Below are 12,943 nucleotides of genomic sequence, written 5' to 3' on the forward strand. Positions count from 1 at the left end.
GAGTGGTTCCCAAAGGAGAGGCCCCAGCTGTGCCCATGTGGTGGCAGGCGGGGAGGGGCCCGGCCTGGGACCCCCGTGGTGTGAGGCAGAGGTGGGTGAGGACCTGGCTGTGCGGCAGATTTTTATTTACTTTTTAATGTATTTTTTGGAAAAAATTTCGTGTCCCAGGTCAAATTAGTCAGATCCGATCTGAATCCTTCTGATTTAAGCGTTGTTCAAGCGCTGTATGTGCCCCTGCAACCGGCAAGTATCCCCCACCCCGGGCTTGTCAGCACTGCTTGTAAGCACTGGGGCTTCTCTGCAGGCGTCCTATGTGTAGGCCCAGGCTGGGAGGCTTGTGGTTCAGATGTACCCCTTGCCCTCAGCCAGTGGCAGCAGGAGCGAGCTAGGGAGGAGTCTCTTATTTCCATAAAGTAGGCATGTAACCCAGATCCTCCCACTGGAAACTGACCTGTGGGAGGCTAACTATGAGGCTCTCTTAAAGAGTCCCGGCCGTACTTGAACAGGGGTGCACTCTGCACTGTACGCTGCTGTTTAAATCCATTTTGGCTCGGGGATCGGACCAGTGCAGTGACTAAACTTGATCCTTAGCCCACCAAAAGCCAAGAAGCGAGGCAGATGAGACGGGAGCACACAGGGCACACAGCAAGAGCATAAGGAATAGCCACAGCCCTTCCCAGCCCACAGCTACGCGAGTGGCAGGTCAGCTGTCCAAGTCAGACACCTGTCCCGCATGACATGAGAGGTGGCTCAAGTCGAGGGTCAGCTGTTATGCTGCATCTGGTTTGCAACTAGAGAAATAAAGAGGCAGGGTTGCCATTTATGTTTAGACAAGCCCAGGCTTCCTTGACTGATTGAGGTTTGCCATGTATGTTCAGACAAGCCCAGGCTTCCTTGACTGATTGAGGTGCTGTTGTGAAAGTTGCCGCCACAGGCCAAGGGATGGGACCTGATGTCTCCTCTATCCTTTGCATTACCAGCTACCTCAATAAGTTCCAGTTGCTGGCTTGGGTCTCTGAGTGAGAAAGGGACCCCTGGCAACTTGCAAACTCCAGTTAATATTTACTTGAATAATCAGCAAAATCTACTTTGGTGTGCGCTGGGCAGACTTGATGCAAAATTATGGGGGTACCATGAATAGGCAAAGGTAGAATGCCATTTTTACTGAGTCCAAAGAGCAGTTTGCCTGTTCTGTTAGTGTTGCTTTAGGTCTAGGTTTTAACCCTATGGAAAAAAAAACACGTGCTGGGATCCGCCTTGTATTGAGACCTTAGGGCATTTATATATGTGCTTCAGAAGACGGGAGGGGGCACTCTCAGAGTTGTGCTAATTAAGGCGACCAGTGTGTTACGTGTATCAGCATCCCCGTGCTGAAAAATGGCAGCAGGATGCTGTGTACTACAGCTTGTCAAATGAGCTTTAAAGTCACCAGCCACCATTTTTCAGCATGAGGGCACTGATACACGTGACGCTGGAGTTTGCTGAAATGCAGTAATTACCATGCTGCAGCAAACTCGATTAATGGAGACATGCTGTAATTACAGTGTGTTGCAGCAGCCTCCCTGCATATGTATAGGCACCCTTAGAGTTTAAATTCATTGCTAGGAGCATGCATGTATGTGACAGTATATAGCATATTTTGGAGCCACTAGAATACAGATAATCATGATGTCGTGTGTCCCCCACCCCTGCACCATTTGTCATCTTTTGGCTACTGTGGTCACCTAGTCACATTCCCTCATGAGTCAATCCCCCCAGGTCCTCAGATTTTTTTTTTTTCAAAGCCTTTCTCTGAATCCTCTTCAGTTTGTCAACGTCTCCTAAAACTATTTGCATTCCAAAGCAGTACAGAGGACAAAAACATTATATCTCCCCACCATGACATGATGCACCTGTGCTGGCAGCTCCAAATTACATTCATCTTCATTATAGTCTTAGCATGTTGCAAAGCCATGCCTAATTAAGTATTGCTTAAATGGTAAGGTATGCTTAGAGAAACAGAACAGGGATTGTTTAGTACAGGGCTTTCCAACTTACGGCTTGTGGGCTATATCTAGCCTGTGAAGGGTTAATTTGTGGCCTCTGGGTTCTCAGTGCAGGCACCCTTCCCTCTAGTGTTCCTTTTGCTCTCATGGGGGCCTCCAGGCTCCCGCTCCCTCTGCTAGCTTCTGCTTCCTGCCCGTGTCCCTGAAGGGCAAAGTGGTTTCGTGCAGTTTGTGGAACCCAAGAGGCTAACAGCACTGAAGATTTGTGGTCCTGTGAGACCCATGCAATGCAGTGGGAGTGAGTAGGGCACCTGCTGTGTGGTGTGTGGCCTGATAGCATGCAGCCCACAAGCTATTCAAAAGTTGGGCAGCCCTGGCTTAGTATATTATCACAATCAGGATGGATTTGAAGTCAGGTCTTTTGATTTTCTGATCTAAAAAAAACCTGTTGTCCCATATGGTTCTGAAGATAAACTTCCAAAAAAAATAACTGATCCAGTTTTGGAGAAACTTTGGAAATTTTCCACTGCTTCACCATCTGAAACTTTCTGTATAGCCTGTCAGCCATGATTTGATCTGTACAGAAAGATCCCTGGTGGACTTCATGGAGTCGTGGTTTCCCCCCATCCCATCCACCCCCTTCCCCAATAAATGGTTCTTATCAGTGTGCGGGCCGGGAGCAACCCGAGCCCTTTTCCGTACTGCACGCGGGCTGTGGCCAGCAGCCCGGGCACGCTGGATCGGAGAGGGCGGGCGACGAGCTGGAATTAGGCACAAACGCTTAGCGGTAGTTTTAAAGATTGTTTACTTACACCGAGATGGCAGTGGTGTAGGCTGGAAAACTTGCTTGAGTTGCGGTTACAGACAGGAAAGAAGAGAAGCGGACAAGAGTTCTAAACTCGTGAACTCTAGCCCAATCCGGCTGAAGGCTCTGAACACGCGAGCCCGTCGTGTCAACCGAAGAAAGTACTCGTCCGAAAGAGCTCTGAATAAACTCACACGAAGTTTGCTAGGCTTCGTGGGTCCGGTTCTTTTGCGCGCAGGAAGGGATACGTCTAGGAATCTATCGGCGACGGGGAGAGGCCAGAGGCTGATCAGACCTCTGTTGCCTGCTTGAAATGCGTTGGGTCCGTAAGGATCCGCAGCGCTTAGAGATCTTCACACAGCATGAAGTCTCCTCCTCCCAGTGTTCATGGAGTCCTCCAACTTGGGCAGAAACCACTCAAGCCTTTTATACGGCTAGCAAGCCAATCACTAGCCGCCACGTGTGAATAATTTAGAACTGGCCAATAACGGGGCTCGAATTAGCATACAAATGGCAGGAACTCTTTGCAACGAGCATTTCTGTGCTGCAACAAAGAAATGCACCCTGCAAAGAAAGCTTCAAATTGGCGGGAAATTCTCACTTGCACCAGGGTTCTCTTTTGCAGCAGAAAACTCCACCGTGCAAAGAAGCTCTAATTTAGCGGGAACAATTTAGCAGTGCCGAAGCACACAAAAACAAAAATCACACCCTTTGGGTTGTGACAATCAGCTGGTTATTGATTTGGCTGTTTTGATTTTTGGTAGGAAAGCTTTCTCTAAGAGGAGGGTCTAGGTGACTGTGTATTAGTTTAGTTTGAAAACCACTGGAAATTATTTTATAATTGTATCACTATAATCTTAGCTAAGGATACTTTACTCCTTTGATTTTTTTCCCCCCTGTATTTTGTGACCAGTATCCTGTCAAAGGAATGCAGGTGTCTGAAGGAGTATATTTGAAGATGTGGTTAAAATTGTAGCTGGTTCTGAACCCATCAACAACCATGGAAATCAGGGTTTTGCTGTGATTGCTAGCTCAAATTCATTCCACCCTGTAATCCAGTGTTTCTCAACATCTGATGTCCCCTGTCCAACAATACTGTGCAAGTAAAGTAGCTGTGGACAACCCATACTTAGCAATCCTTGTCAGCCTTCTTTACTTTTAAATTGTAAATGGCCATGAGCAGTGTTGAAGAATCTGGCATCCAACCTGTTATCTGTAAGCCAAGGGTGGAGTACCACTGTCGGAAGCATATTGTGGTAGCCTTGGGGTAGTCTTGATTATGTTTGGAAAAAATTAAGCTACGCATCTGGGGTCATTGGTTACTGTTAGTAGCAGAATTGGTATCATCTTGTCAATTCTGTAGTGGCCTCATGAGGATATTGAAGAAGAAAAGGGATAGGATGAATTGCTGGGGGATTTTGAAGGTAAGGGTCCCTAACAAGATGCTGGAGCCATTGCTGTGCTCTGCCACCTACTCTGTAGGATCATGGGAAAGTAAGACTGGAGGGGATTTCATAAGGTCATCTAGTCAAGCTCCTGCTCAAGGTAGGATCATCCCTTACTAAACCATCCCAGCCAAGTGTCTGTCCAACCTGGTCTTGAAAACTTCCAAGGATGGAGATTCCACACCTTGTCTAGGTAGCCTGTTGCAGTGCTTGACCACCCTTACAGTCAGAATGTTCCTCCTAATCTCCAACCTAAATTTCCCTTACTGCAATTTGAGGCCATCGCTTCTAGTCCTGTCCTTTATGGCCACCATAAAAAAAGCCCATCTCCATCTTCTCTAGAATTGTCCTTCAGGTATATTAAGACTGTTATCAAATCCTCCTCAGGCTTCTCTTCTCCAAGCTGAATAACCCTAACTCTGTCAGCCTTTCCTTATAAGTCTTACTTCTAAACATAACTCAGGCCCCTAATCATTTTTGCTGCTCTCTGCTGAACACTTTCTAATCTGTCCTTCTTGCAGCATGGGGTCCAAAACTGGACACAGTACTCCAAGTGAGGCCTCACCAGCACTGAACAGCGTGGAAGAATCACTTTCCTTGATTTGATTGCAGACCATTTTTTCCAGTCTGTCCAGGTCATTCTGGATCCTAGCCCTACCCTCCAAAGTGTTTCCAGCTCCTCGCAACTTGGCATCATCTTCAAATTTGCTAAATGTATGCTCAATCCCATCATCTAAATCATTGATGGAGATGAAGATAGAGTACTTGCCAGGTTCTTTTGACCCAGGATTTATCAGGATATTAAAGACCACTGCTAGTCCTGCACTGAGTGCCAGTTGGTGGCATCATGCCCCAGGAATTGGTGCCTCTGCCCTTGGTGGGTACTCCCTTTGAATGGTTTGGCAAAGACCTAGTTAGAGCTGTTGGAACCAAACGCAATTAGGTGTCATTTAATCTTTGTGCTCATGGATTACACTGCACAGTAGGCAGCAGTAGTAGCTGTCTGTAACGCCTTGGCCCAAACAGTGGCCACATAGCTATTAAAAATATTTTTGTGTTTAGGTCTGCAGAAACTATGGTGTTTGTCTCAGTGCTACAAGAAGTATGGACTCTTTTTAACAGTCCACCCTATCAGGACCTCTGGCTACCATCCCCAGATGGATGGTCTGGTGGAAAAATTAAATTGGACTTTGAAGGGGATGTTGAGGAAGTTTGTGGCACAAGGACCTCGGAAATAGGATACATTCCTACCTTATTTGCTATCCATGAGATTCCCCAATCCTCATTGGGAATCCCTCCTTTTGAACTCCTGCACAGGAGACAACTCTGAGGCATTTTGGACTGCTTTCACAAGACCTAGCAGAAGCAGGGCATGAGGTGTCATAATGTCATACAGTATGTACTTTGACTACAGGGACAGCTGAATCTAGTGGGAGCATTCACCCAGAAGAATCCCAGGACTATGCACCGGACTCAAGAACAACACTGTTATAAGAATGCATGACTCTGCGTGTATCGACTTGGGACTGGGGATTGCTCCTCTTGTTAGAAAACAAAGTGCTTACTAAATGGTAGGGACCTTCCCTCTGAGATCATAAGATGAGATGGAGTGGTAGATTATGAAGTTCATCTGGAAGGGAGATGGGACAGGTCCCAGATGTACTGCGTAAACCATATCTGAAACTGGTGAGCCTTAAAAGCACATTCAGAAAATGCAGAAAACAGTTTGACTCCCAACCACTGAGGCAGCTCTGTGGGCAAAACCAGTCCACAGCTCATCAGAAAGAGGCAAGGTCCCTACTGGAGGACTTTCCAGAAGCATTTACAACCTGACCAGGGAGTTAGCACCCTAATTAGTCATCATATTGTCCTGAAACCAGGGTGTCCCATCCAAAAGGGGTTCTCCTGAGTATCAGAGCAAGTATCAGAAATGGTAAGAAAGGAAGTACAGAATATGCCACGTGTGGATGCTTGAAGAATTGTCAAATGAATGGTGTAGTCTGATCGTATTGGTTCCCAAAGTGGACAAGATGCTCTGGTTTTGCATTGATTTCCATAAGCTGAGGCATACTTTGTGCCCCGTGTTGTGTTGCTGAATTGTTACAATAGCTGGGGAAGGCCACAAAGGTACTAGCAAATCTTCCTTGCTTTGGAATTGTGAGAACTAATAGCATTCACCAGACCTTGGAGGTTCTTCCAGTTTAGAGCCTTCCCCTTTGATCTCCTTGGTGCCTCAGCCACATTCCAGCCTATAATGGATTAAGATGTATCAGCTGCACCAAGAGTATGGTGAAGCATATCTCAAGTGTGGTAGTGGGAAAATCTGCAGCATGTTGGCAGTCATTCTGGGCCACAGGCCTAATGTTGTACCCAGCAAAATGCTGACTGAGCTGTACAGAAGCCAGATATTTGGGGTAAGTGCTAGGCAATGGGGAGTTTAGACCCCTTTTTGATAAAGTAAAGGCCTTGGTAGAGTTCCCTGTATCAAATCCAAAAAGTAGCTAAAGTCTTTTCTTGGATTGGCAAGTTATTATCAAGACTTTATCCTGCAGTTCTCATCGATTACTACCCCACTAACCGATGAGCTATACAAGACAACACCCAGAGCAGTGCAGTGGTCTCCAGCATGTGTTGGTGTCTTCAGAAAATAAAACAGATACTTTATACTACTGTGGTGCTGCAGTATTGACTGTGACCCAAGTCAGAAATTTATTTTACAGACAGCTGCTTCAGAGCAAGGCCTTGGAGAAGTTCTCTCTCCGAGCTTTGGGCACGGAGAACACATGGTCCTGTATTTAAGACAAAAAGCTTTGCCCATGAGAACAAAACTATTCCATAATTGAGGAGTGCCTCACCATAAGGTGGGCACCTTAGACCTTCGGCATTATCTCCTTGGAGCCCCCTCCTTGGAGCCCCCTCAAAACTTGAAGTTTTGCATACCAACACAGACTTCTCTGAACCAGAGGAAGGGGGCCAAGATTTAGAAAAGTGGGTCTTGGACTCTGCTTGTGGGAGGGAGATATGTAACTGGGTGGGCAGCAGCTAATCATAGGGAAATCAGCAAGTGGGAAACCTTGTCCATCTTAATCAAATTTATTCTTAATTTGCATTTACATTTCTTAGTTGTTTTCCTAAATAAGGTTGCATTCTTCTCTGATTCTGTTTAAAAAAAAAAAAAAAAAAAAGTTTATTTGATTTAGTTCACTGTATGCTAAATATGTTACTTTTTGCTAACTAGAGGTATACTTTTTCTATACACAGGTTTTTAAGAATTATATATTTCAGCATACATTTATTCACATTCTTAATTTTTAATCTTTTTATTAGAGTATTCTGAATGACAGTTTGCTGATTGCTAAATAACTTTCACTTTTGATAAGTGTCAAGCTGCATTTTAAAATTGTTCTCAATAGTTAAATCAGCATTTAGAATTGGTAACACATTGGGTTTTGTTTTTTTTTTGGCAACTTTATCAAAAGAGCCACAAGAATGAACTTCTGTATGGTTTTGGCTGCCCAGTAGCAGCAGTTTCCCACAAGACTTTTTCATGCTGTAAACTTTAGTTTGGATGCACAGTTTGCTGCAGCTACCTGTCTCTCAAGCCTGGATTATTTTAAGAGTCTCTGTTAAGATCAAACTTGGAAGACTTTCAGATGGCTGTTACATCTTTGTTCCATGATTGGCGCTAGTTCCTGTTTTACCCAGTGAAATGTAAAAAGCTGGTTTTGGTTACCTTTCTCCTTGTTTGGGCAGGACTTGAAAGCAGTGGAAGTGTTTGAGCTCCCCTGGCTACATAGGGACTGGCCTAATGGCAGAGCCTTCCATTGTGGAACTCTCATTGTCTCCCCTTAGTCTCAGAAAGCCTGGATCTGTTGTCTGTTAGAGCTTGCTGCAAGGTTTTGTTTCTTTCGTATATTTGAGAGAGGATTCTCATGGGAAGGGTTTAAGTGAGCATACAGTCAAATAGCCATCCTGAGCCTAGCTGCTCACTGAGTTAGCATAATTAAAGCATTCCAGTGTCGGTAGCCGACAGCACAAAGGAAAGGGTGTCCACCTTTGGCCATCACATCTGGCCACCTTTGACTCAGCCTTTACAGATAGATTGGCTGGGGGCAGCTTTTATAATAAATCCAGAGCCAGGCTGGAGCTCACACCTCTGAATCCATAATGGGATGTTTTAACCGTTCTTTCACCACACCCCTATTAATCTGGTAAATTTATGGAGCAGTATTTACTAAGAGGTAGCAGTGTTGTGAGGGTATCTGGGATCTGCCTTTGTAAAGTTATTACCCAACTTTCTTTTTAAATAAGCATTTTATGCTGAATTTGTCTTGATCTTTTTTTTTCAGTTGTGCTTCTGAAATTATGGGTTTCCACAAATAATGCGTTTTTCACAGAAGCTGTTTCTTATGGACATTTCAGGAGATTCTTCAAGGGGCAGCAGATGAATTCTGTACCAAGATGGAGAATGCTGTGGAGGACATGGATACAACTGATACCCAGTGGGGTTGGTTTTATTTGGCTGAATGTGGTAAATGGCATATGTTTCAGGTAACTATACATGGGGATATTGGCTATGATAATTTCCACATGATCAAACTGGCTATACTTAAACATTTAAACTTGTGCTTTCTGGTTTGTTTTGAAGACTGACTCAAACACTCAATGTTCAGTTAGCAGTGAAGACATTGAAAGGAGCTTCAGAATGAATCCACATGGCTCTCTTTGTTTTACTACTGCAAAATTTAACTACAGGTTAGACTTTTCAGGTATGTCTTTTCTAAAAATAAATTAATTGTAAGTGTCCTGTGACAAGAATTAACCAGAATTTAACCAGTTCTTGTTTGGTAGTGCAAAGGAGTCAGGCTTGAGAAGGCCTTTCTTACATGAACATACATGTGAAGCTTTAGGGAGACAGTTGTGTGGTTCAGTTTTCTAGCCAAAAGAATGTATGTAGTATGCTTTGTTCAGAAGCCTCTAGTGTTTGTCCTGACCCTTTCATTGTATAAGAGATGCTTTATCATACAGTCACTGAAAAGAGCACACAGCTTGTTTTCTTTTAAATATCCCCACAAACTGTGTTGCAAAAAGATTTCTGCCAATTTCAGAAAGTGTTTGAATAGTACTAATACATAATGGAAGCTTTTTGTGAAATATTGATGATCTAATTCAACTAGCAGGCAATGCAACAATCAAATTCTGCTTTAAGAATCAGAGTATTACCAGATACAATTTACTGGAAAACTATTTTAGGTCAAAATCTCATTTATACTGTGCATACCCTTTATTACAGGTTACCACTAGTTTTCACTATAGTTACCACAACATTTTAAATTGTAAATGCATTTGACCTTTTTAACAATTGCACTGTAATAACTTCTCTTTGAGTATTTCCAACCATTGCACCTATGGTTTTATGTAGTATTTCATGTTAAATTCTGGAAAGTCTTGCCATCAGGCTCAGGGGAAGGGATGTTCTATACCTGTGGTTCTCAGCCTTCTTAGACTCAAGTCACTCCTTGGAAACTGCCAGCTCTTAGCTTTCACTGGTTTTTTACTTTGTAAAAATAAAACAATTCTTCTGTTGCAAAGAACTGAGAAAAATCATAATAGGTCAGAAGGTTTTTAACACTCATTCTTATTTCGTGTTTAAACTAGTGGGTTTATATTGTGAATCATGTCTGCACACTTACCAGTGCCAACATGGCTTGGCACCCCACAGCATCCTTGAAAGGATCTTATGGGATCCCAGGTATTCTGTACTGCATAAAACAGTTTCTTTATTGTGTTTCTGCTCAGCAGTACTGAGGCTAAACAGTGATGGACTGTTAGAACATGAGTATATTCATGGACAGATATAGGATTTTGAAAAGGCAGGTGTGCATGATGAGGTGCATCATCATATATAACACAATATACATTTTTCTCCAAGCAAAAAGAAACCAGAAGCTTTACTAATAAGCTTGGGGCCTAGGGCTGTATTATTCTGTTTAAGATTGATACAGAAGCAAATATAACTTTATTGGAATGGGTTAAAAACAGTCTCCAAGACTGTGAAATAGGAGCTACATTATCAGGAGCAGCTAACAGAGCAGAATTGGAGAAAAAAGGGCTAGCTTGATTAGTGGAACATCAAGACCATTAAAAAGGAAACAGGGTCAGTAATAGGGCTGTGCAAAACAGCAGTGTTCTGCTTTGACTTCTGTTTCGACGTTTTGATGGAACAGTATTTCGTTTTGAGTTTCGTTTCAAATGCACTGTTCTGTTCCGTTTCGTCAAAACAATTTTGCTGTTTTGATGTTTCGCCCATAGGCTATAATGCGGAAGCACAAAACGTCCTATAACTTTGTCATTTCATGCCTGATTCTGATGAAACTTGGAGGTATGGTAGCCCCTTTTGAGAGCATGAAGCCAAGTTTCAAGGAGGTAGGTGCAGGGGTTTCTAGGAAACTGCACCTCAAGCTGCTGACAAGCAGGAGCTGGGGAGCAGGAACAGCATCCTGTGATCTGGCAGGCAGATCGGGAGCCTGCACCCCTGGGAGGAGTCTGGCAGAGCCCCCGCAGCCCTCCCCAGGGTGCAGGTGAGCCCCTGATCTTCCTGCTGGATGACAGGAAGCTGCTTCTGCCGCCTGGGACCCAGCACTGGGAAACTCAGCTCGGCTGGGGGAAGTGCTTCCCCCAGCTGGGCTGAGTTTCCCAGCACTGGGGACAGAGTTTCTCAGCTCCCAGCGGCTCACAGCCCTGTGGAACTCAGCCCGGTGGTGGGAGGTGGAGTGCAGTGCCATCTCTGCCCACCTTCAGCCACTGGGCTGAGCTCCACGGGGCTGGCAGAGGCGATCGGAGCGCGGTTGAGAGGCGGGCAGAGCCAGCTGCACTCCAGTCAGCTCTGCCAGCCCCACAGAGCTTAGAGGCTGAATGCCTCTCAGGCATCACCAGCTGGATAGCCCTCATCTAAAGCGTGCTAACTACCATGGTATTTGGAAGTCCTAATATTTCTGTATTGCAATATGAGTAGAGTTGGAGGCTAAATGTTTTGAAGTGCTTATCTGAACATATTAACTTGAGACAGCAGTTCCTTTTGGGCAATTCTAACAGTGTCATTTTTCTGCATAATACACTGTATTTAAATGCTTCACCTCTCTCTAGCCTGAATGCTTTTGGATTTCACTTAATTTTGGTTTTATGTACAGTGATGAAGCAAACGAATTTAACTACTGAAAAACAACGTCCAATAAAGCGAGCTCCCTTTTCTATCAGTGCTTTCAGGTAAGAAGTATAGGTCACTCACTGTTTGAATTTAATTCATCGTACCTCTGAGTAAAGTAAACTGGAAATATTTTTTACAGTTTCTGCTTCATTTTTTAAATCAAATTAAATCTGAAGAGGCTGATTGAAGTGAGAATAGAAATAAAAGGTCTGGTGGAGGAAGCATGACAAAAGGACACTTTTTATTAGAGAAAGTATAGTATGTGAATGAATAGCTTGTGAAGTATAACAAAGGCTAAACCCTGATTCAACACAATTCTGAAACCTATGCCCAGCAATGAGCAGGTGAGGAATCCCACTGATGCCCTTGCTAAGTACCTTGCCAAATCAGAGCTAAAAACTGGAAGAAAAATGTGAAAGAAAAGACATGGTAAGAGAGGAGGTTTGTCATAATAGCTAATGACCTCATTTTAATTTGTACAGTACACATACTTGACTTTTCTTTTTGTCAGCGAGCCTACACTCAAGAGAGATTCTGTCTGGCCTTCCCACCTTGTGTAGTCATTTACACTGAAGTGGATGTGAAATACCAGCACATGAGAATACACATGTGAATCTGATTGCACTGTGTTTTATAAATTGGTGTCTTCACATTTGAAACGGGCATTAGTCATGAGTTGTGAATGTTTGTTTTGTAAGCAAAGTAAGCTGACCTTTGCAGTGACACTGCCACAACTATCTCCTAGTTTGAATATAGTCTTTTAGAATTTTAATTTAATTCTCAATTTCAGTTAATTTTGCTGTGGTAGAAATTGTCCAGAATTGGCCATTGTAACAATAATCATAAATTCAACTGTAAAAAATTGCTATATTGTTAACGCAATATGTAATTCAGTCCCTGAACATCTGTGTGAAATACCATATTTACTTGATTCCAGGACAAGCCTTTTTCTCCCATTTAACCTTGTATGTGTGTTTGGGGGGCAGTGAGTCACTTACCTCGGAATGAAATATGAGGTAGCAGGGGGCAGGCAGCTGCTGTAGCTCTGGCTCTGACTGCGGCTTCTGCTCTGGGTGGGGACCACAGCTAAAACTACTGCTAGCCCTTCCCCGCCCCTCCCTTGCACCACTTCTGCACCTCTGCAGCATCAGGCCCAACCCTCCCCTTATTCCTCCTCTCCCCAGCTTACCCTTGCTCTAGTGCCATAGGCTTTGTTCCTGCTGCAATCCAGGAAATGGAACATAGCCCAAGCCCATCCCTATAGCAGTGGGCGGCGGGAGGAAGGGGGGGAGAGGGAATATAGAAGCAGCATGGGGGTAGATGGGAGATGGAGGCAGGGGTCTAAGGCTGCTGGGGTGGGGGGCGGGGGGCAGGCACAAGGGGAACAAGTGGCCAGGGGGGAACCCAACTGGCAGGGAGCAATCCGCCTGCCCCCCACTGCCTCCACAATGCCTCCTCCCCCACTGCCTGATCTCCACTCCCTGTCCCCCTACCACTGCTT

General features: G+C 44.4%; 1 protein-coding gene across 3 annotated transcripts in view; it reads left to right on the forward strand.

Moving 5' to 3' along the window:
* The first annotated feature begins 6 nt into the window (after positions 1-6).
* The window catches only part of PARP11 (poly(ADP-ribose) polymerase family member 11), a 22,009-nt gene continuing 9,072 nt past the window's right edge, over positions 7-12,943 (forward strand). Inside the window, exons 1-4 of one of the 3 annotated variants that reach the window (XM_006027811.3) lie at positions 7-91; positions 8,658-8,786; positions 8,884-9,004; positions 11,426-11,501. In XM_006027811.3, the coding sequence (XP_006027873.1) occupies positions 8,697-8,786; positions 8,884-9,004; positions 11,426-11,501 (287 nt within the window). In that variant the 5' untranslated portion in view covers positions 7-91; positions 8,658-8,696. Of the gene's footprint in view, positions 96-6,149; positions 6,169-8,657; positions 8,787-8,883; positions 9,005-11,425; positions 11,502-12,943 lie in introns of those variants that run through there. The other 2 variants (XM_025209119.1, XM_025209118.1) reach the window with 2 other exon arrangements.

This window comes from Alligator sinensis, unplaced genomic scaffold (genome assembly GCF_000455745.1).
Source record: "Alligator sinensis unplaced genomic scaffold, ASM45574v1 scaffold177_1, whole genome shotgun sequence".
Lineage (NCBI taxonomy): Eukaryota > Metazoa > Chordata > Crocodylia > Alligatoridae > Alligator > Alligator sinensis.